This window comes from Cygnus olor, chromosome 9, assembly GCF_009769625.2.
Source record: "Cygnus olor isolate bCygOlo1 chromosome 9, bCygOlo1.pri.v2, whole genome shotgun sequence".
Classification (NCBI taxonomy): Eukaryota; Metazoa; Chordata; class Aves; order Anseriformes; family Anatidae; genus Cygnus; species Cygnus olor.
The window spans coordinates 21,398,210-21,419,282 of record NC_049177.1 but is presented as its reverse complement, the minus strand read 5'-3'; the positions used below and the strand labels follow the sequence as shown (position 1 = coordinate 21,419,282).

The following is a 21,073-nucleotide window of genomic DNA, read 5'->3' as shown; positions in this document are numbered from 1 at the left end:
CCTCTGCACCCAGCGCTGTGCTCAGCTCGGGGCCAGCCGGGCGTGCTGGAACGAGAATTACTGCAAGCATTTTTTCCAGTTTTAGTCCCAGTCCTCGATCTGTTCCGCACCCGGTGTCATTATGTGCCAGCTCCGCGGGCCATTTTTCCCTGCTTTGTTAAAACCAACAAGTCTCTGGTTGAAGTTCCTGCTTGTTTCTTCTTTTTTCTTTTTTCCACCAATGTTTTATTTGTAAAGTAGGTTTCAAAGGGGGATAGGAAGTGTGCTAGTCATTGCATAATTTAAGTCGGTTTTATCGCATTAAAATCTCTTTTCTTGCGTAGCCACGAGAAAGCCTCTGTGACCCAGCGTGCACACCCAGCGCTGCTCTCCTGCCTTCGGACCCAGCGCTGCTCCAAATTTCCCAAGTTATTTTCTTTTTTCCTCTGCTTTAATTAATGACATGCAAAAATCTCATCTTCTGAGCCATCGCTTGCTTCTTTCACAAGGTTGTACACCCTTTTACTGAATTTCTTTTCCTTGTTAGCTTTGGTAAAGGCCATTTTCTCTTTATTGCTGTCCTGCCTGCATATGGTCCTACACAGACAAGGCACTCCAAAAATCCCTGTAAGCATATTTATCTTCCTATAGATGCATTTTTTAATATGGAGAAAAAATGTTTCTCCTTTTGCTTGGTGTTAGCTTTGTGCCTCCCAGTTATGCTCTACATTTAGAAAACCTCCTTTGTCAGGATTGCCATATGCCTGTAGCTCCTTGCAGTATTAGTTTAGTGTCTCTGAATATTTTTATTTAAATTTTGTTTTCATTCACTCCCAATATTAAGATGCTCCAAATTAGCTCCTCACTTGAATTTTTGATTATCACATGAATCAGGCTTTTTGCGTACTTTTGCAATATGCTGCTTTGCTGGGTCCTCAGATCTTTGCTTGTGCTATTGGAAAGTTACTGTTGTGAAGTGATAACCTGGTCCTGGACGTCAGCTGAGCCCTCTCCGGTTGTTGTTAGGACAGGACACGAATGTCAGAGGCCAAAAAAATAAACCCAGCCAGGGGAGCCGTTCATCAGAAGGTGAAGTAGAATCACCATCACTGAAAATACCTCTAGTAAAGACGGAAGTTTTTCCTTCCGAAGGCTTGAGGAGACTACAAATCCCATGGCTTGCCTTTCGCAGCAGGTCAGACCAGACGACCAGGACAGCATATTCCAGCATGTGTACTCAGAAATATCTGGGCAAACTGCAACCACACGTGGTGGAGAGGCCAGACGAGACGAGGCAGATGTTGCTTCCCATCTCCGGCGCTACGAATCCGTGCGCAGGGCTGCCCAGCCGCTCACTTCTCCCACAGCACCTCGCAAGGCAGCCGCTTTCCCTTTGCTTCCCTTCCTAACCCAGCCCTGGTCTAAAACTTTCCTGTTCAACGTTTTCTTGTTGGAAAGCTGCCCTAACACATCCTGAATCACTTCACCTCCACCTTCCTGGGGACGGAGACCCGCGGCCAGGGCTATTTTACGGTGTGTCCCCAGCAGCCCCGGGGCTGACTCACCTCAGTCGGAGGGTGACTCACTGAGGGTGCGTTGTGATGCCGGGAGACGGGAAGAGGTGCTGAGCTGGAGGCAGCTCTCAGGCCTTGTTCCTGAGCGCACACACATTTAGCGAGCACCTCCTGAAAGCCACGCTGGGGTCAGACAGCTTAGCAGCAAGGCCGGAGCTCTGTTGGCCACAGTGCAACGCATCCCCGTAGATAAGCCCTACTCCTGGCCGGATCCAGAACTAGGAGCTGGACATGGGGCCACGAGGTTGCCCCTGAGCATGGCCCCGGTGCAGCAGCAAGCCGAGGGCAGTATCATGGCAGGCCACCCGGCACAGCCATCACGAGCAAACACAGCGGCTCCGAGCTGACCAGAAAACCTCTGAGAGAGGAGAGGAGCAGGCACGTCCTGGCTCCCGCGCTGCAAAGCAACCGCTGCTCCGAAGCCCCAGGGAGCAAGACCCAGGCTAGGGCAGATGCCACCCCAACAAAAGGCACACTGTAAAATGTTATTTTCCCTCAGTTATACTGAAAATCTGTGAGGAAGCATAAAGCTAGTCTCAAAGAAGTTATTTTACTCTTTGGCAAGCACACACGCAAAAAGGCTCAATGCAGTGCGCTGCCATTCCGGAGTTTAATACAAGATAAAGCACACATCAGCCCCAGCTCGCCAGTACCCTGCTTCCAGTTTCAGAATCATAGAATTGCGTTTGCTCAAGCAAACAGTTTGCTCAAGCACTCCAGTAAAAACAGTAGCACAGTTCTCTATTCCTCTTTTTTTTTGAGAGACAGAAAGTCCCAGTCGCTTTCTACAGTCCAAGTAAAAGCTATCTAAACACAGGCTTTGTCATAGGATGAAAACTGAAAAAGGAAGATCAAGTGAAAAAAGCAATGAAAGAAAAAACAAAAACCTGCATGCAAATCCCCCAGCAGAGTGCATGCAGTCACTTCTGTTCGTACTCACCCAGAAGGGCACTCCGAGGGTTGTGTTCTCACCTCCCTTCAGTTCTGCCCATAACTCTGGGAAGACCAGAGTATTAGAAATCAGTGTGCTTGGCAAAGATGCCAGCAACAAGATACTACAGCACAGAGCAAGTTGTCTTCAGCGAGCTGCTGCCTTTTTCACGGAACTAACTGGACACAGGTGTTTACCTGAGCGTCAGGATCAATGTGCTGAACTGCCTGGTATTTGCCTAAGTGTGCAGCAACGCCCGTTTACCTAGCTAATTCATCAGGTCCTGTTATAATGCATGAAATGTTAAAGGAAAAACGTTCAGAATTTTTGCACTTAACCAGAGTTTTGCACTCTTCCAGCTGGCAATCACTTTCCCACTATAGATTTTTGAAAACTATGGAATATACATGCATACACACACACACACATATATATATATAAAGAACACTAACAGGGCAATCCGATGCATACAGCCTTAAAGGTGTCAGTCATTAAATCTTTAAAAGAAAGCAGACGCAGAGTGCCAAATTTCCCTGGTTTACCCTCTGCCACCCTTCCTGCAGGAACACAAACGCGAACCAGAGCGGGTTCCTCAGCAATGCAGCTGTGAGCACACAGCACGGGCTGATGAACAACGGGAGCGCGGTGTTTGGTTGGAGGCAGCTCCCGACATGGAGGCTGCGACTTCCAGCTGAGCACACCCAAGGTTTGGGAGCTCGTACAAGAAGGGCTGGTACTTGCTTTGAGTCTTGCCATCCGTACTGGTGTCTCCCCAGGCAGATCCTTAGGCAAAGGACCAGCACTTACTTGTACTTCGCATCAACGTTGACCAAAAAGCTGCTTCAGAAGACACTTGTTCCCAAATCCTTAGGTTCTCCCAGTAGCCAAGCACTGCCAGGCTCGGTGCAGGACTCAGGCAGCTGGGTGAGGCTGCATGTGTGTATGTGGTGTTGACTTTAGAGCTGAGGGCGGCTGCGAGCAACCTGCCCATCCCAAACCCATGCGGTGCCGCCTCATCCAACCTCCTGACAGTGCGGGGCCTCTTCCCCAAATGAAACCTCGCGCCCACCCAGCCGGCCCCGTGCCAGCCGGCACTCACCTGGCTCCCGACCACCAGCAAGACCGCCGCGCGCCGTGCTCAGGGGCAGGACACGAGCAGCAGATGCGGCCGCTCCTGGAGCTGCCGGCGAGTGGTGGGTGAAGGCGGGAGGCGAGGTGAGATACGCCGCCCAGCCACGCGGCATCGCCCGCCGCTGCTGCGGCTCGCAGCGCCGCTTCCTGCTTCCGACGTCACTTCAGCTCTGCACTGAAACGCCAAAACGCGAGCAGCTCGTGGCCTTCCCTTTTTTTTTTTTTTTCCTTCCCTCTGGATAACAAGTTCGTTTTTTTTTGTGTTCTAAAAGTAGATAGAAGGGACTTTATCGCAAAGCAGTGAAAACAAATCGTACAATACTGCTGCTTCTAATCCTATTGCTTGTTCTGGCTCAAAACATCCCCGATGCAGCGAGCCCATCCGGTATGAAACCACTCTCCTGTTTCAAATTTGCTAAAAACATTCTGGCAGGGTCACTTTGCCTTTTTTTTTTTTTCCTGCTTCTTCTGGTGCCCGCCTGGTGCCAGGCAAGCCATGACCGTGCAGTCCCAGGAGGCTTTCGAAGAACGAGCTGAGGAGAGGAAGTGGAAGGGCACAGCTAGGTACAGCTTGCTGGCTAATTATTTCATGTAAATGCTCAGTATTGCACGTGACGTTCACTGAAATTGCAGCTTTTCAGGGAAGAGGTATCGAAGGTTTGTGTGGTGTTAGGGGCAACTTCACCAACTAACATTTGCTTTGCTAAAATTCAAACACAATGAGGCTTCCCTGCCAGCAGCAATTAGAAACAAGCATTATCTGATTGCTTTCTACAGTAATTGTGCTTCATTATTTTCCTCCTGTGAGAGACAAAGAAATGTCACAAGCGGAGGAGGTGCTGGTACCTTTCACAGATACGTTCTTGGCAAGCAGAGGTATTTCTTACAAGCTCTTCAGAAGTGGTTGATTTGAAGTTCTTGAAAAGCTTTCTCGTCTTCATTCTGAATCCCTTTTCCTTTCCACCCTCCAGTTCCTGACAGCACCTTTTGTCAGGGTGGGCTTCTGCCACGGACCCACAGCGCCGCGTCCTCCTGAAGCTCCGTCAGCAGCTCGGAGGCTGAGGCTTCCCGGGAGAGGCGCGAGGGAAGCCCGGCAGAGCCGGAGCACGTCAGAACATCACAGCAGGCTCCGGTCTGCTGTGTTCACGTTAGTGCTTACACTGGAGCTAGTGCTCGGGTGAAGGTCAGTGCTCATTTCGGTAAGCTGTTCTATCACCGAACAGCTTAAGCCCTGGCTGCCTTGTTTTGACTGGCCTCAGACAGGGAAAAGTGCGGTATGCTTGAAATGCCAGACTGGTTTTTCACTTTTGGAACCAAAATCCCCACTGGGGAGACAACACTGCTCGTTACCCAATTCCTTTGGCTTGCTGGAAACCAATCCTGAGCTCTCTGCTCTGCAGATGTCAGACCGGGACCTTTCAGCTCACTGACAACATACCCCAGTAGCTGACTTTCAGGAGGCTCCTCCTGACTTCAGCCGCAGCCCTGAGCGATCAGCGCTTTGGAAACGGGGCTTTAGAAAGATGTTGTGAAAGGAACAGCCTTGACTTCTGATTTCAGAAACAGAGATGACTTCAGGAGATCGCAGCACCCGCGCAAATGGGTTTGTCCGGGGCGGTGCCGCTATCCGTGACTTCACTGAGGCGGCGCTCGCAGCGAGAGGCGGGAGAAGGGCTGCTTTTAATTAGGAGCAGAGGCTTGTTAAGGGACGGAGCACAGTGCTGAGTCACGTCACGTGAAACTGCATGGAGACTGCTTAGAGCCCCAAAGTTACATCCTTCCTCCTAAAATCCTGCCCAAGCCAGTTCCTGCGGAACGAGGAGGCCTGGTGTCTCACCACGCGCTTCGGGCTGGCGCCGCAGATGTGTCTGAGTGTCTGACCCGAGGCTGAAGAGGAGGAGGAGGAGTTTGCAGGCCCACACAGAGCCGCTCGCTGCAAGGCCTCTTCCCTTCTGTCACTCACTCCTGCCTAGCAAGGAGGAAGACTTTCGAAAGATGTGGCGGAGCCAGCAGGCCTCGTTTCCTGGTCTGGGGAGGATGAGATGTCTTCTGGGAGCTGTAGTTCCCAGGAAAGATGAATTTGCAGCCTTCCTGGCGAGCCATGCCAGCAAGGCCTGCAGCCTCTGGAGGCTTCCGCTGCTCTGGTGCCAGGGAAAATAGGTTGAAATGAAAAGAGACATTTGTATAGGCAGCTCTGCCACCTGAGCCTGGAAAATGGCGCACCACAGTAGGAAAACTTGAACGTGCTTAGGAGCATAGGACACCAAGGAAGAAACTTTCTGCCTTGATGAGAACAGAAAAGGGGTGGTCGTTTGGGATTCTGCAGCCAAAGGGAAGTCAGCTGTGGGGCTCCTCAGGGGGTACAAAGTCTGCTCGAGGAGAGCACACTGACTTCCCGGAGAACCAGGCACAACCAAGCCCTGATGGCTTAAGGGAGAAGAAAATATTCTGACAGAATCAAAGCAGCTCCTTTTTCACAAAAAGGAGGTGGAGAGCTTGGACCTGAACCTCTGCCTGCCAGGCAGAGAAGAGCTCCTCTGAGTGCTGCTTTTGCGTAGGGATGAGGCCTCAGGGCAACGTGTGCCACAGAACTGCCAAACTGCAGATACCGCTAAAGCAAGAACCTGGTAGTCCAAAAGAAATACTGACAGAAGTGTACAGCACTTGTTTGTGGTTTACAGAAGCCACCGCAGTGTTTGTGAGCTGGTAGACGTGGAGGAAGTGTTTGTAAGGACGACTGCAAAGAACTGAACGCAGTGTACGATTCGGGGTGATAAGCCAAAGAGAGGACACCAAAGCTTCAAATGCTGTTCTTGGAAACCAGGCTTGGTTAGAGGGCTTTGTACGCACCGAGCTGTTTGAAAAACAGCAATTACCTACCCTGCCCTCCTCGTTTGGGGTATAGCATCAGTGGGAGCATTGCACTTACAAACACTAAATAACTGGAAATAATAACCCCTGAAGACAGTTCTGAGCTGAGTGGGGCTTTAGGACAAGAAAGGCTGGTTGATGGTAGCTCATTCTTAACTATTTGCACATGTTGGTAGTAAAGCTGAGTGCTTGGACATTATTTGCCACTTTTACAAGTTGAATTATTATTATTATATATATATATATATTTTTTTTTTCTCAAGCAGCACGGTACTAAATATTTCCTCAGGTAATGTAGCTTTTTTTCTAGTTAAAGTGGAGAGAATTGTAAAACAAAAAAAGCATACCTAAATTAAAAACTTATTTTCTACATGGACATTTGGCAATTGATATTGCCAAATACTCTGAAAGGAACAACCTCTATGTTTAATGCCATAATTCTTATACTTCTAATCCAGAACACTGATGAACTCTTCAAAGATGAACTTAAATCTGAATCCCCACAGCAATCTCTGGATTGACCAGGTTGACCTAAGTCTAGATGGTAAGAGTAACACTTTTTCAAGAATAAACTGCTTTGATCTCTTGTCCTCCTTCCCCACAGCTAGCAGGTTCTCTGGGCTCCTGAATTTTTGGGAGGAAGACATTTTGCATTGCAGGAGAGAGATGAGCAAAACTGCAAGGAAAGAATGAGAAGGAAGAGAGAACTGTGATGATAATGCAGAGCCCAGAAGCACCCCTGATCGAAACATCCACTTTCTTCAGAAGACAGAGCTGGCCACCAAGGGTTTGGGTGGCAGCAGCCCAGAGGGGCAGGGACAGCTCTGGGCACGTGGGCTGAACTGCTGCCCAAGTCACAGTTTTGGGACAGCCACAGCTGACCCCAGGATGTTCCCAAGTAAGGGACATGCCAAGGCAGGGACAGCAGCGCCCTGCACAGCCCTGAGCCCTGATCGGGGTCTGGGGCTGAGCCTAGGAAGCCACCCATTTGTGCTGATATGGGTTCATGCCTGTATAGAGGTAATCTTCACGCCATGAAAGCAGCCCAGTGTCTAGCTTCCAGAACCAACTTTCGTGTTTTTGTTGTTGCTGTTAATTCTACTATTCAAATTGAAACTTATGGACCTGATTTAGTGCTGTTAGGAACCTTGCTGACATTATTAGTCACACCAGCACACAAATGACAAGACTGAGTAAAGAATCAGCTATTGCACCAGTAATTCTGCCTGTCTTTCCTAGGAAGAATCTGTGTCACGTATCCTGTGACACCATCCTGTCATGTAGCTTTGCTGGGGTCCTGGATTACCCAACACTGTGCCATCCGCCCCCAATTTAAGGTGAATAAAGTGATGCTGGCTGACCAATAATTCAGCATATCATCTCAGTGGCAGCATTAATGTTGGATGGGGCTTTCTGCAACCTGATCCAGCGGAGGATATCCCCACCCGTGACAGGGGTTTGGAACTAGATGGTCTTTAAGGTCCTTTACAACCCAAACCATTTTATGATCCTATGATTAATGCCTTCACTATTCAACAGAAATAGTGGTATAATATTATAAGTGCAAATTGCATCTGAGCCTCAGTAAGACTTACTGGCCTTGCTTCTGAGCCTTACTAAATCCGTACCAGGGCTTGGGAAAACCAACCTGAGCAAGGCTCTCTCCTGCATTGGTCTGCTGGTGGGAAGAGACATACGAGGAACCCCAGAATCCACGAACTTCAACCAGCTCCTCCCCGACTCAGTCCTTCTCTGCTGTGTCCTGACGGTGCTGAGCAGGAGGAGCCTGGGGACTGGAGATGCTCGGCAGAAGTGATCGGTGCTGATCGGTGCGCTGGGAGCTCAGTGCAGCTCTGATGCAGTGGGTCCAAGGTGCAACAGAACAAGCGCAGCCGTTAAGGCTGACCTCCCAGACACAGCTCACCTCTTTGTCCCAGCAGCTGGCTTACAGCTCGCCTCTCAGAGCACACCTCATCAGGCTTTAAGGACTCCAAGTGATAATGGTTCCACCGTCCCTGCTCAGGAACCAGCCCACCCAATTACACTTTCTGCTAGGGTAATTCAAAGCTGAGCATTTCTATTTCAGCCTCTACCTGCGGGATCTTGTTATGACTTCCTGAGCAATACAGAAATGCACTTCCACCGTCAGATATCTTTTTCATGTGCAGAGGCTTGGAAACCCTGCTTATACCTGCTGCATGCACACCAGGCTGCATCAGTTAACAAATTATTAATCTATAACATGCTGAGTTCACAGCACATCATTCAAGGGGTGGGGTGTTTAAACTCAAAGCACTGACGTGCCCCGTTGGATGGCTGGATGCAGGGCGAGCGGGGCTGAGCCGTGGGACACTTGCCGGTGGCTCGTCCCAGTGGCTCAGGGACAGGGAGCACCCAGGCACATTAGCTTGTGGTCGTGTTGTACAATGAAATTGTCGCCAAAAGGCTCCAGCTCTGTCTTTCTTTGATAAAAAGGCAGCCAGAGAATTGCCCTCTCCCACGAGCCCCAGCGCTCAGCCTATGAGATAATACAGGCTGGCCTTTTCTTTGCAGCTGTATTGTTTTAGTGCTTGGAAAATAGCAGCAGGCTGAGCAATGAGTCATCTGTCACTAGATGGGGTTAAAGTAATTTCCGTTTTCTGTTGCCATGGGGAAATCAACGTCCTAAGATTTGTCCTTTCTCCCACTCAAGCATGTGGGAGTAGAAAGCCTGAAACCCAGCAGGGCTAAACAGTTTTTTATTTTTTTTTGTTTTCCCCTTATAAACAAACTTCCCTCCATGGCCTTGCAGCTGTCAGTCTGTTCCCGGAATCGTCCAGTTAACAATGTCATTCCCCTCGGATTGCAAAAAATCCAGAAGCAGAGTTTAAGTAAATATTTGACATAAATATAGAAGCTGCTTCACTTCACTTATGTCTCTGCTGCTCATAAAGTTTTTACGTGTACATTCAAGGGGGTTATAACCTTGATACTGCAGGAATAAAATAGTTTTTTTAAAAAAGTAAATTCAAGTAGCAGATCCCCAACATCGAGAATAGAGTGAATAACAGAAACAGGAAAGAGGAAATAGCAGTAAATACCGTTCAGAAACCTCGCTAATGTATAGCTTATATGAGTAGCAGCACAGCAACATCTAGTGTTGGTCAGGGATATAGCTGGAAGTTCTCGGCGTGCTCGTTAATGGCACTTGGATGAAATCTGCACCCGGGCAAGCGGCTTTTCTCGGCCCACCGCAGCACCACGCAGCACAGCCTCAGCTCCACGCCGTCTCCTTCTGCCCCGTGTTTCCCAACAAGGCCCTTCGTCACGCTCCGGGTCCCTGCTTTCGTCCGCCCTGCAGAAGCGCGGTCATCTGGTAATGCTCTCCGTCTGCCCGGATCTTTAGGAAAATTACTGCGGTTCTATTTAAAAGCCAACGCAATAGACCTACAGGTTTAAAAGCAGTTCAGTGCAACGGTAAAACTGAAATTTTATCATCTGAACTGAAATTTTAACCATCCGAACTGGGATTAAGAGCGCAATTCCCACCCGACAGCCAGTCACGTTACCGTAACGTAAAAACCGGGCCCAATTAAACATCACTGTCAAACGTATAGAGAAACGAGCATGCAATGTAAGGTTGCAATGCCAAGGCGACGTGCCAGAGCGCTGCATTTTTTCTCTCCTGTATTACCCTGGGAATGCACAGATCTGTGTTAGGCACAGCGTACGGCCACCTATGGACAAACTGAGTGCGGGTCACTGGGAGTCTAGCGCTGTAGTGCATGCAGACACTTCCTTACATTTAAAAGGCACCTGACGCTCAAAGTTAAGTTCCTTGATACTCAACTCTTTTTTAGACGCACATTATGGAATAGCATTAGTTTTGACAAGTTAAGTTTGGCTAAACTAAGTCTAGCTTCACATTAGTTTAGCTTTTTAAATTTAATTATTTTTAATGGCTTTACATTAAACTTGGGCAGTTTTTCTTCATACAAGCAAGCCCATAGAGGGGAAGGTCACTGTTGACTGTGTAAGTAAAATCATTTGTCTCCTTAGATTACAGCTCCCATTACACGGATTCTGCTTCATCTTCAGGAAAATAACATCCTTTGGGTTTTGTCAAAGAAAACATTCATGAATGGCTGCTTTCCAAATCCAGCTCTGTCTGGCAACACCCTGTGAACAGATTTTTGCCACGTTTAAGTTCATTACATGAACTAATTAGCATGGCTGTGTAGGTGCGTGGAATGCACTGGGGGAGAGGCAGAGTACAAGTATACAAAATGCTGTTATATAATTTGTTATGGGGACACACCTATTGAAGACAGACCTGGATCACTCTCAGTATGCTTTTCAGTAGGATTTTGGGAACGAGCAGTTGGGCAGGGGAAAACGAGGACATTTGAGCAGAGGAAAGGTCGAATGGCACCTTCTTTTTGTAACTTAAAAGTAAAATTATTTTTTTTCTACACTCACGTCTGTTGCTTATATCTCCAGATAAAACAATTCGTGAAAAAGTCAATGACTCAAAGCAAGGACCGCATACGCGTCAGCTCCACTCTGAAACGCATTCCCTAACGAAGAAAGAAGTACAACTTCGCACTAATGGCGAGCAAATACGGATTGTTAGCCGTTCTGACCATGAGAAAGGCATTAGGGTGTCTATTGGAAACACTCAGGCAGAACAGGGATCAGAGCTCTGCTTCATGTTATTAAGACATTCACACCGCCCTAACCAAATTAAATGGAGAGCTAAGTCCCATAAAGCTATTAGGCTCTCTTTCTTCCTTCTGCATGCATGAAATTACATTTTAAAGCTACGTGTGATCTTTCAGAGCCTCTAAAGAGGTCAGGCACTAGGCACATCTGGCACACCGATATTTTCATTCAGGAACATGAAGTCATCCTCCAAGTTGCATTCCTGAGTCAGTAACGTGTAATTTTCCACATGTCACTTAACTGACTTGCACATTGAACAGAGATTAATATTAATTTAGTAGAAGCTTGCGCATATTTAACAGAATTGAGAGCCCTGCTAACTGTGTTTTAATTAAAGTAGAAGGGGAATAATGTTTGATAGAGAGGGTCAGTGTTACTTGAATAAACACGCTGCCCACAGCCCGGCACGCTATGCCATAAATCAGTTCACCAGCAGGGTGAATTAGGTATTGTGGGATCTTCAGAGGCATAAATTCAACGGTAAAGTCACCACTTGCTAAAATTGCCACTCTGCCTGCCCCCACTGTCCGGAGGGGACACTGACACCCCGGTGGCCTGAGGAGCCACCAGCACGCCTGCAGGGTGCCAGCAGGCTTACCCCAGGTGCGAGCAGCTCATCCGAGTCCCCTTGTAGCTCCTTTGGGGGAAGCAGGGACGTGCCCCGGGGCACGTGGTGGTACCCCATGCCACCCCACCTGGTGGCAGCGCTCCAGAGGGGCCACAGGTCTGGAAGGAGCGTGCTGGGTATCAGCAGAGTGCCTTGGGGACTGTGTGCGATAAAGTACACAGCACAACTGCTTTGGCTCTTGCAATCAAAACATTTGCTGTTGCAGGTAGGGAGAAACAGGATTCCTGTGTGATGAGCGCTGGGAGGCACCCGCTGCTAGTCCCTCTGAAATAAAAGGCCTTCCTGCCACCAGGAGCAGATCCTCGGCCTCAAAACGTCCCTGCTACAAACACATTAACTCCAAAATAACTCCCCCTGGGAAGAAGGCGGTCCTGCTCAGGAGGTAGCCATGTCCTGCGGATGCTCCTGGCACCGAGGGTGCTGGTTTCACGCTGGCTGTGACGGGCAGGTTCAGGGCTGGCAATCAGCACCCTCGCTGCTGGCAGCAGGTTTCTGGCTCTCTGTGCTGCGAAGTGGTCTGTCCTCCTGGGAAGGCAGGTGAAGGAGGAATTCAGAAATCCCAGGATGGGCTTTCTGCAGCCGAAAGCAAAGGGCAGTAACTCAGATTAAATAAAAAAATGATTTTAAAAAAATCACATATTCCTGGGGGTGAAGGAGCCTTCTTTAATACACTGCAATACCGCCTGTTTCTGTAGGAACATCTGAAGATAAACAGCATAGTGCTTTCTGGTGCCAGGTAAACAGCTCTCACATGCCATGGCTACAGTCTCTAAGGAGCTTCTGTTTATTAGGAAACGTCCTTGCCTTGGCTTCAGCTACAAACCCTTGCTGTGAATCCGGCAGGCAGAGGCTCACAATGACAGTGAAGAGCCTGTACGAAGTTACCAGAGGGATACTTATTACCTTTGGGATTATAAGCATTTTTTCTGGAATTTTAGCTTTTTTGCCCGTTTTTTCTTATAAGTCTTTGTTTGTTGCATGGAGTGTTTGCCTCACCAGTCCCATGTGGAAAGGAGCTTTGGTAGGCAGAACAAAAGCTTTATCAAAGATGTCAGTGATGCTACAGAGACTTAAAAAAATCAGCTATGTCTGAATTATTTATTTCTTAGCTCCTGCAAACTCTTTTTAAAGAGAAGTGCACGGAATTACCTGAAACTAAAGAGAGAGGCTCCTGGAGGCTCTTGTTAAGATTTAAAACTGCAGTAAATATCGGTGTATTGATTATTACCATGACCTGCTGATTTTTACTTTCCATTTACAGAAGCAGCCCAAACTTCTTCATTCTGAACCAAATTCGGATTGTTAAGACTGTCTAAATGAACACCCCCAGGGCTATGCTGGTATAACTGAGATCGCTGTTTAGCTCTTTGCTTCGGTTCATTCCCCAGGCTCTGGCATTTCCTAAATTGTTCTAAGTGACACGGCGAGACAAGCACAACGAGCCGTACGGAGCAGAAGTTGAGGTAGCCACGTGGCTGTGAAATTCTCACCCTTACCGCGAGCACGCCGCACGCCTGCTGCCTCCTCGTGGGAGCCATCTGCACAGTGCCCAAACGGATCAGGTTTTTGCGACGAGGTCCTGGGGCCTCTGTGGCAGTGGGTGAAGCTCTGATGGGAGGGGAGCTGGGTCAAAAGGGGGGTCAAAGATGATTTTGCCATAGGGTTTTATAGTCATTTATTCCTGCCACATGGCTGGTAAACCACGCACCAGTTTGTTATTTTCATTTTAATCCAAAAGGAGAAAGCAACGACAGCCTTTTCATAGCACTTTCCCTTCTGACATTCCTGATGTGCTCATATCAAGGATTTGACTACAGCACTTTATGGCCTGCCTACCCTTCCATCAACCTTGGGATGTTTATTTTGCCTCAGACATCGCTGTTTGCAGCATGCTAACAAGAACTGCAGGTCTTTTAGCGCTGCTATTTGTTTACTGAAGACATCAAAGCCTTTTCTTTCCACAAGCAAAAGCCTTCGAGTCGGCGCAATCTGCAAAGAGCCACGCAGCACCAAGGTGTGCTTTGTGCAGAGCAAAATAAAACCACGGAGCACTGAAGACATTTCCCTATCTGAGGTTCTAAATTTAGCTCTGCTTCATTTCTCATTCCTCAGCTTCTCAGACTATTTGCTCCTCACCAAGAGCCCTGCAGTCTCAGCAGATCTTCCCATTGCCAGCTACAAGTTGGGCAGCAGAACACAGCTGCAAACATGGCCCACAGAAGTGATAGCAGCTAATCTAAAACAAATATTTTGTAACATCTACGAGCAAATTCATTTCCTCGTTTCGCTTTGACAGTCAGGCTGCTGTGCCATGCTAATAGAAGGCAATTTGTTGCATCAGGTTGTGCTGAGCGCAGCGAGCAGCACACCTCCAGCTCTCCGCTCAGACCCAGGCTGCAGAAGTGACAGATGTTGGCAGCAAATCAAATAAAATCTGCTGAAAATAACGCCCTAAGAAATACCAGGGCATACATTTTATGGCTTTCCTAGATGTGCTGAGGCTATTTTAAGGGCAAACGAACTCCCACTCCTTCGTGTGGTTAGGATTATTCCTTGTATGGAACATGAGGCAGTGCAGACATCGCCTCTTGTGTACCGCTGGTATTTGCAGTCATACTCCAAGTATTGACTAGTCCCAAATGTGTATCCACCACCAGAGCCTCGTGGCAGTTTCCAAAGAGCATTAAGCATTGGCAGGGAGCCACAGGAAACATTTCCGTGGAGAACAACCTGGAATTTCCCCGTGGAGAAGGACCTACCAGAGGGGGCCACCAGCCCAGCTCCCTCAGGAGCTGTTCCACCAGGCAGACTCCGGCTCGGAGAAGATGAGGGCACCAGGAAAGGAGAACAGGAGGACTGATCAGGAAGGTTTTCAGCCCACAAGGAAGCAACTCAACCCAAGCTGTGTTGGCTGAAGGCTGCAGAGCAGGCAGACGCCCAAGGCTTTCCAGGAATCAGGAATGGCAGCGTGCAGGATCAGCGATGGCCAGTGATGCAGATCTACGTGGACAAAGTCCATTTAATGAGAAACGTGGATCTGCATCTACTGGGGAGGGAGGTTACTTTGCAGTCACCTGGCTGTGGCTGTCAGTGTGCCTGGTCACAGCAGAGGAGACACCTTGCACAACCTGGTCCTCGTGGCAGCTTCAGGCAGGCCTGAGACCTGCTGCACGGTGCGTGGAGGAGACCAGAGAGACAGAGCAGAAGGGGCTGGGTGGCAAGAATATTGTTTTTCAACAGCTCTTAACCCTGAAAACACCAAGAGAAGATGCAAGGTACAAGCAACACACAATTTCCACTAGCTTTAAACCAAGCAAGCACTGATGGTACAACAGGGTGCAGCCAAAGAGGAACACAGCTGTTGAGACCACCTCGCTTGACCTTGGGTGCTGCCAAGCTTGGGTTTGACGTCTGGCTTGGCAGGGCTGGGCTCACAGCCTCCCAGGGGTGAGGGAGGCAAGGAGCAGCTGTTCCCCAGTCCTGAGGTCCCCTTGGGTTGGGAGCGGGGACACGGCTCCCTCGGTGACACAGCCAGGCTGTGCCTCCAGCCCCAGCACTCAGGTGACCCCTGCAGAGCACTTTTAAAGTCCTGCCTTAAGAAATCAAACAAAATGGCAGAGCTGTAAAAAAAATAAAATAGTTTTAAGCACATCCAACTTTGGGATTGAGAGTAAAATTTCTTGCCAGAGAATTTAAAACAAACTGGAAACTGATCATTTACTCATTTAAATGATGTGCCTGGAGCTAAACCAGCAAGGCTGAATAATCTCTGTGTTGCTTTCATCCTTCTTCAATTTTTTCTTTGTTCCATCAGCCACATGTGCGTTAAGTGTAAATTGAAGGGCTCTTAGCTGGAAAAGCAGATTGTGAAAAGGGCTTGGCCCTTGTCTTATAATTCAGCTTCAGTATTACAATTACTCTTAATAGCACTCTTATTTTGTTGTATTATTTATTCTGGCTAGAACCCTCTAGGATCCCTTGAAGGCTTTTTTTTTCCTGGTGGATTTAGCCAACATCCACTCATGAATCCAGATGTTTCTGCTTTTATCCACGGGAATTTTGTGGTATGGATATGCCAGGATTATAACTTTAGGCTCAGCCTCAAGACAAGTATTCTTCAAATTCCCTAAATCATAAATGGAAAGTGCCATGAAAAACCTGGGCCCTGATGCATTTAGCGTGCCAGAATGGAAATCAAACTGCAGGACAATATTGCTCAAGGTCCTGGATCCACGTTGATACTCTGCTACATCGCACCAGAACCTCCAGCCCTGAGCGTGCTGTTCTCCCTGTTCTCGTACACGGGCTCTTGCTTTTAGCACATCTTCAGTCCTTCTTTCCATTCACCATCTTGAAATTAGGAGCTAAGATACACGTGGGTCCAAGATGCTTACACTGGAAAAAAGATTACTGCCTGGAAGCCAGAGTGACTGCTGGTGTATTTAAATGAATGAAAGCCTGCCTGTTTATGTCAGCCCACCCTAAGAAACACAGATACGCTCCCCAGTCAAAACTGGTTCTGAAAGAAGGGCAAGGAAGAAACGTGCCCTGCCCTGATGGAGACCTGGTAAGTAATGTGAGTCTCTGCCTTTGACAGCATTCTGTCAAACCCAAATACATTCCTCCTGCGGAGTGTTGACAGCAGTGTGAAGCAGACCTTAAAATAATCTGGATAACCTTCCTTGCTGCGCTGCATTGCCTGGGGTTTCCTTTGGGCACTCCCAGCTGTGGTGTCCGGGCTTCTCCCCTGCTCCCCGGGTTTGTCGGGGTGAGAGCCCTGACCGCAGGCGCGGTGGTGGTGGCCAGTGCCAGCACAGTGGCTCAGCACCCCAAGGTAGCTCGGGAGCACAGGAATTGCAAACAGAGCTGCACAAAACAGCTTTTGTTGGCTTTTCGGCAGCAAATAGTAAACCTCACCTGGCTGTGGCCATGCCGTACACAGAGAAGCACGCCACAGTATGCCTGTGACCACAAAAAGCTGAATTTTAGGTTCTTCTCCAAGGAAGCTCCCAACTGGCCTTGAACGCACACAGCCACGGCCCTGGTCCTGCCTCTGCTGTGCCTGCTCTGAGCGCTGGGTGAGCCAGGGGAGCTTTCTGCCCCGCTGGTTGGAGGGGTGGCGAGCAGGGGGTGATGCAGAAGGAACACCACCAGGGGCCCCGGGGGAGACGCCGCATGGAGGAAGAGAGCTCCCCTCCCAGGAGCAGCCAGTCGGTGCTTGCTCTAAGAGCATTACTTCTGTACCTGCAGAGCCGCGGGATCAAAGGAAATTCAAATTATTCCTAAAAGCTCTTCTAAGGCCTCCCCAGCACAGAAAAGCCTCTCAGCTGGCACAGAGGATGGAGCTGGCTCCACAGCAAACCCCTCCAGGGCAGGGATGCGCCAGGACAAGAAGGAGCCACGAGAGGCAGGGTGCTGAGGGCTCAGCACCCGGCCAAGCTCCACCTGCACGGAGCGGTGGCACAGCTGCACCGAGCCTTGCAGGGAGGTTATGAGCAGCCAAGCAGCAAAGCTTTTCCACCCCCTAACTCCATACATGACCTCAGCCATGCCTGAATCCTGCTGGGCAGAGCTGCTCAGGTAGGTGGGAAGCTCAGCGCGAGGCACCATCAGCAGGTGCTCCACATCCAGGAGGTGACAAGGACGCCGTGCGCACCGATGGGCGATGCTCCATCATCAGTCCCTTCATGTAACCACCCGTTTCCCCCATCCGCAGGCTGTTCTTGCTGGTATCCTCATCCTTTTGGCTGACAGAGAGCAGATGTGGAGATGCCTGGTACTTTTATACTGTTACTCTATACAGTGTCACATGCAGGAGGCAGCAAGGGAGCGGCAGAGTTAATCTAGGAAATCCATTCAAAGGGAAATGTGCTTTTCCTGCTAATATTTTGGATCAAAAGTGCTGTGCAGGGCTTCCAGACGGTGCACATTAAATATCCCAGCAGCACAGTAGTTCTGCCAGTTTCTATCACATTTTCTGTTTTATAATGAGGAGCTTTATTAGTAGTCAAGTATGCAGCTTAAACTTTAAAGGCCACCCACTGTACTTATATGCTATACGACAACTGCATAAGTATACCTGTTCCAATTTATTCTCCTAATATTTTAGTAAAATGTTGTCTCCTTGGCTTTGCCTTCCTGTAAAATTCCACATTTTTCATTGATAAGTTCATGACTTTCAAGCTACTAAGTTTTCCTTACCATCACACCTCTTTTTGGACACAGAATAAAGGAATATAAAAAATATAAAACCCAGATTTTTTTCTTTTTCCAAGCTGGAAATGAAGAAATACAAATATATTAAGCTCTAGTTTAGATTTATTTTTTTTTTTAATTCTCTCAGCAGGTCATAAAGTGATAAAGTGCTTTTGTCTCCATTTCAGTGGGAGGCCAGTTTTGCCTTGGGCACACTGAGCACCACGGGCACCTCAGTGCAATTTGCTGTTGCCATCCCATCTCTCCTCCTTGGCCCGTACTGCTACTACTCCCTTGCTGGGATCACTGGGACCAACTACCTGGGCGACGCACTCCTGGTCCCATTCCCCTACACAGACTTCCCAAATTTTCGCAAAGACCCAGCGCGCTCTGAGTGGTACCACCTGGCCCTGCAGGTCCTAGACCTGTGCTTGAGTCCGGCCGTATTCTGCGCTTCTTCGGCTGTTGTGATCAAGCTCACGATGAGACTGCTCCAGCTGGGACACTGAAATATGAGCATGAGCTGCGATGGGGAAGGGGGATTGTCCCCATAAAGCTGTAATACAGCCCGGAGGGTGACGTGGATGTGCAAGGACAGATCCTGAACCCATTTGCACCACATCTGCACTTTAGTACCTGCCCTGAAACCACATGCGTCATTCCCAGTTTAAATCACCTTATGAAATAGCAATTTGGCCCTTTTTACCCTTTTCATCCCAGCATCGTTCCAAATAAAGGGACACGACTGTAGCATACCTAGCTAGGGCCTCTGATTTTAAGGGCTGATCAAAACTTCATGGAAGCTAGTTTGCTTTTGACATTAAAGGAAGCAGAACCTGAAGATGTGCCTTTCTGCTCTTCCTTACAACTGAACGCTGCAGTGGCGTTAACACACGGAGCAGACAGCCCCAGTACCTGTGTGGCAGACGAGGTGCCCAAGCCTGTCACCGCTCAGCATGCATTGAGCTGAAGGCAGCAGCATCCTGACAGCCATGGTGGGAGGATGAGAGGTGACGGGAGGAGTGGTACCAGGAGGGACAGGCGTTCGGGTGACCCCGAGGAGAGCCAGGACCCACCACCACACTCCTGCCATGAGACAGCATCGATCTCCTCCGCCCCATGCAGCTGCAGGACTCGCTGCTGGCTCAGACATTGACATGTGTTTCTCTGCTAAGGAAGATCTCACCTTTCACACCTCCAGTCCCTTGTTTTTTTTTCCCCTTTAACCTTTGTTGGGAGCCAGTCTCCAGCCCGCTAAAATAACAGTGTTTCCATACCAACAGCCCAGAATTGGGCTCCTCTGGGGCACTTGAAGAGGCTGCTGTCAGAACATATCCAGCGCTTCTTCCCGCTCCAGCTTTGCGCCCCTCAGCCTCTTCCCATCCGTTCCCCCACAAACCTCGGGGCACAGCTGTGTTGTCTGTAGGTGCCACCCTTAACATCGATAGGTGCTGTAGGCACCCGTCAAGCAGTCGGTCAGTGCCCCAGCGATGCCCGAGCCGGGCACACAGCAGCCGGGACACCAGTCTGTGGGGGCAGCGGAAAGGCCGGAGGTGTCTGTCTGAAGGACTGGACAGCTGTTGGATTTTGTAATCCCATCAGCTTTATTAATAATATTCATAATGCTCATGCCCTCCCTGGTATTTTACAGGCAGCATGAAGCGATCCTTTGTTATTAACACAGGCACTGCTTTGCTCCCAATCCACAGCATTTCTCCGCCCGCCCTCCCCGCATTTCCACCACCCCTGCACCCCGTTGGCAAAGCCCTGCGACTGCTGAACTCTCCGGTCCCAGCCCGGCAAAACCCTAAAGCTTTGGCCTCACCCAGCCCAGAAGCACCCCCAGGCACCCCCTCCTCGAGCAGGGCAGGATATTTGCCATATTTGCCCTTTGCAGAGCCAGGCCCAGCGCTGCCTCCTGCGGGCAGCACGGCCCATACCTTGCCCCGAGACTGCCTCCAGCTGACCACCCCATTGATCTGCCGCTCTTGAGGCCCTTCCAAAACCCCATCCCTCCCCTGCAGCACTTCTGTCTGCCCTCAGACAAAGATTTATGAGTGTTACCCACAGATGTGGCTGCAGAAGCAGTCCAAAAGAGTTTGTTGCAGTGCCACAAGCAACGCTCCTCCAGGCCCGGTCCTTGCTAAGTCGCTCCGAGCAGGACACGACCGCAGAGCGAGCTCCGAAGCGAGACCTGGGGAGGCAGCGTGGATGCCTGCCAACCTGACAATGGGGTTTCATTTAACGAGCACGGATTTAAGTGTGGAAATCAAATATGAAACAGTCGTAGCCAGCATTGTCTGCATTCTTGGAGTGGCACTGAACTAGCAGTGAGAAAAGAACCGAGACGCTGGCCCAGACATGCTCCAGCTGTCTGAGCCTACCTCTGCCCTCCTCCGCTGAATGCAGCCATTCAGCTTGTTTTCATTTCATTATTGGATGTTATTTTTGCAACCTGGGAAAAGAATAGAAAAGGGAAAAAGGTCCTTAAAATGCTTTGGGGTTTATTTGTTAAGAACTAGCCCCTTTCTTTCCTTTTTGTCAGAGCTAAATAGCATGGACTTTAAGGAGTGCGTGAGGCCAGTGGCATTATCAGTTAGGCACTTGTTTCTCAAACACAGCCCTTTATCTTGGAGGGAGCAGCACTTGCATTGCTGGGGTTATTCACGTCAGTTGTGCTCATTTAGAGCTGAGCAACATGCAGTTAAATAGCCATATAAAACACCCACTGAACGAGCAACAGCTGCCTACAGGTAACCTGAAATTTCACGCACACACCTGCCAAATGTTGCAGCTCTACCCCTGTAAATTCCCCTCTGCACATGGGAGCAGAGCAAGCCCTTTCCCATCACCATGGCTGGGTGAGCAGCAGGCACTCCTTCCCCGGCACGGCTCAAGTCAAGCTTTTAATGACTTGGTTAAAAGCCTGACACTGCAGATCGCTGGTAGCAGGAGTGCTGCTCCACCAGCCCCCGGCAGCAGACATTCCCCCCCCCTTCCATTCCCTTCCCTGCCTTTCTGAAGAGCAGAACCTACTCATTTTTAGTGTTCAGGAATTCACAT

General features: G+C 49.2%; 2 protein-coding genes across 10 annotated transcripts in view; one reads left to right on the top strand and one right to left on the bottom strand.

Annotated features, from left to right (window-relative positions):
• PLD1 (phospholipase D1) overlaps nt 1-21,073 on the bottom strand; it is a 94,418-nt gene that overhangs the window by 61,508 nt on the left and 11,837 nt on the right. For 2 of the 9 annotated variants that reach the window (XM_040566527.1, XM_040566536.1), the window contains exons 1-2: nt 3,584-3,784; nt 2,494-2,549 (exon numbers count right to left, since the gene is read on the bottom strand). The exons of 2 other annotated variants lie outside the window; for them this stretch is intronic. The gene's annotated coding sequence lies outside the window, so the exon portion shown is untranslated. Of the gene's footprint in view, nt 1-2,493; nt 2,686-3,583; nt 3,785-21,073 lie in introns of those variants that run through there. 5 more of the 9 variants (XM_040566526.1, XM_040566535.1, XM_040566533.1 and 2 more) reach the window with 4 other exon arrangements.
• TMEM212 (transmembrane protein 212) lies at nt 6,748-20,463 on the top strand. Its single transcript, XM_040567313.1, has 3 exons — nt 6,748-12,902; nt 15,994-16,112; nt 18,171-20,463. Exons 1-3 carry the CDS (start codon nt 12,567-12,569, stop codon nt 18,517-18,519), a joined length of 804 nt encoding a protein of 267 aa, XP_040423247.1. The 5' UTR covers nt 6,748-12,566; the 3' UTR covers nt 18,520-20,463.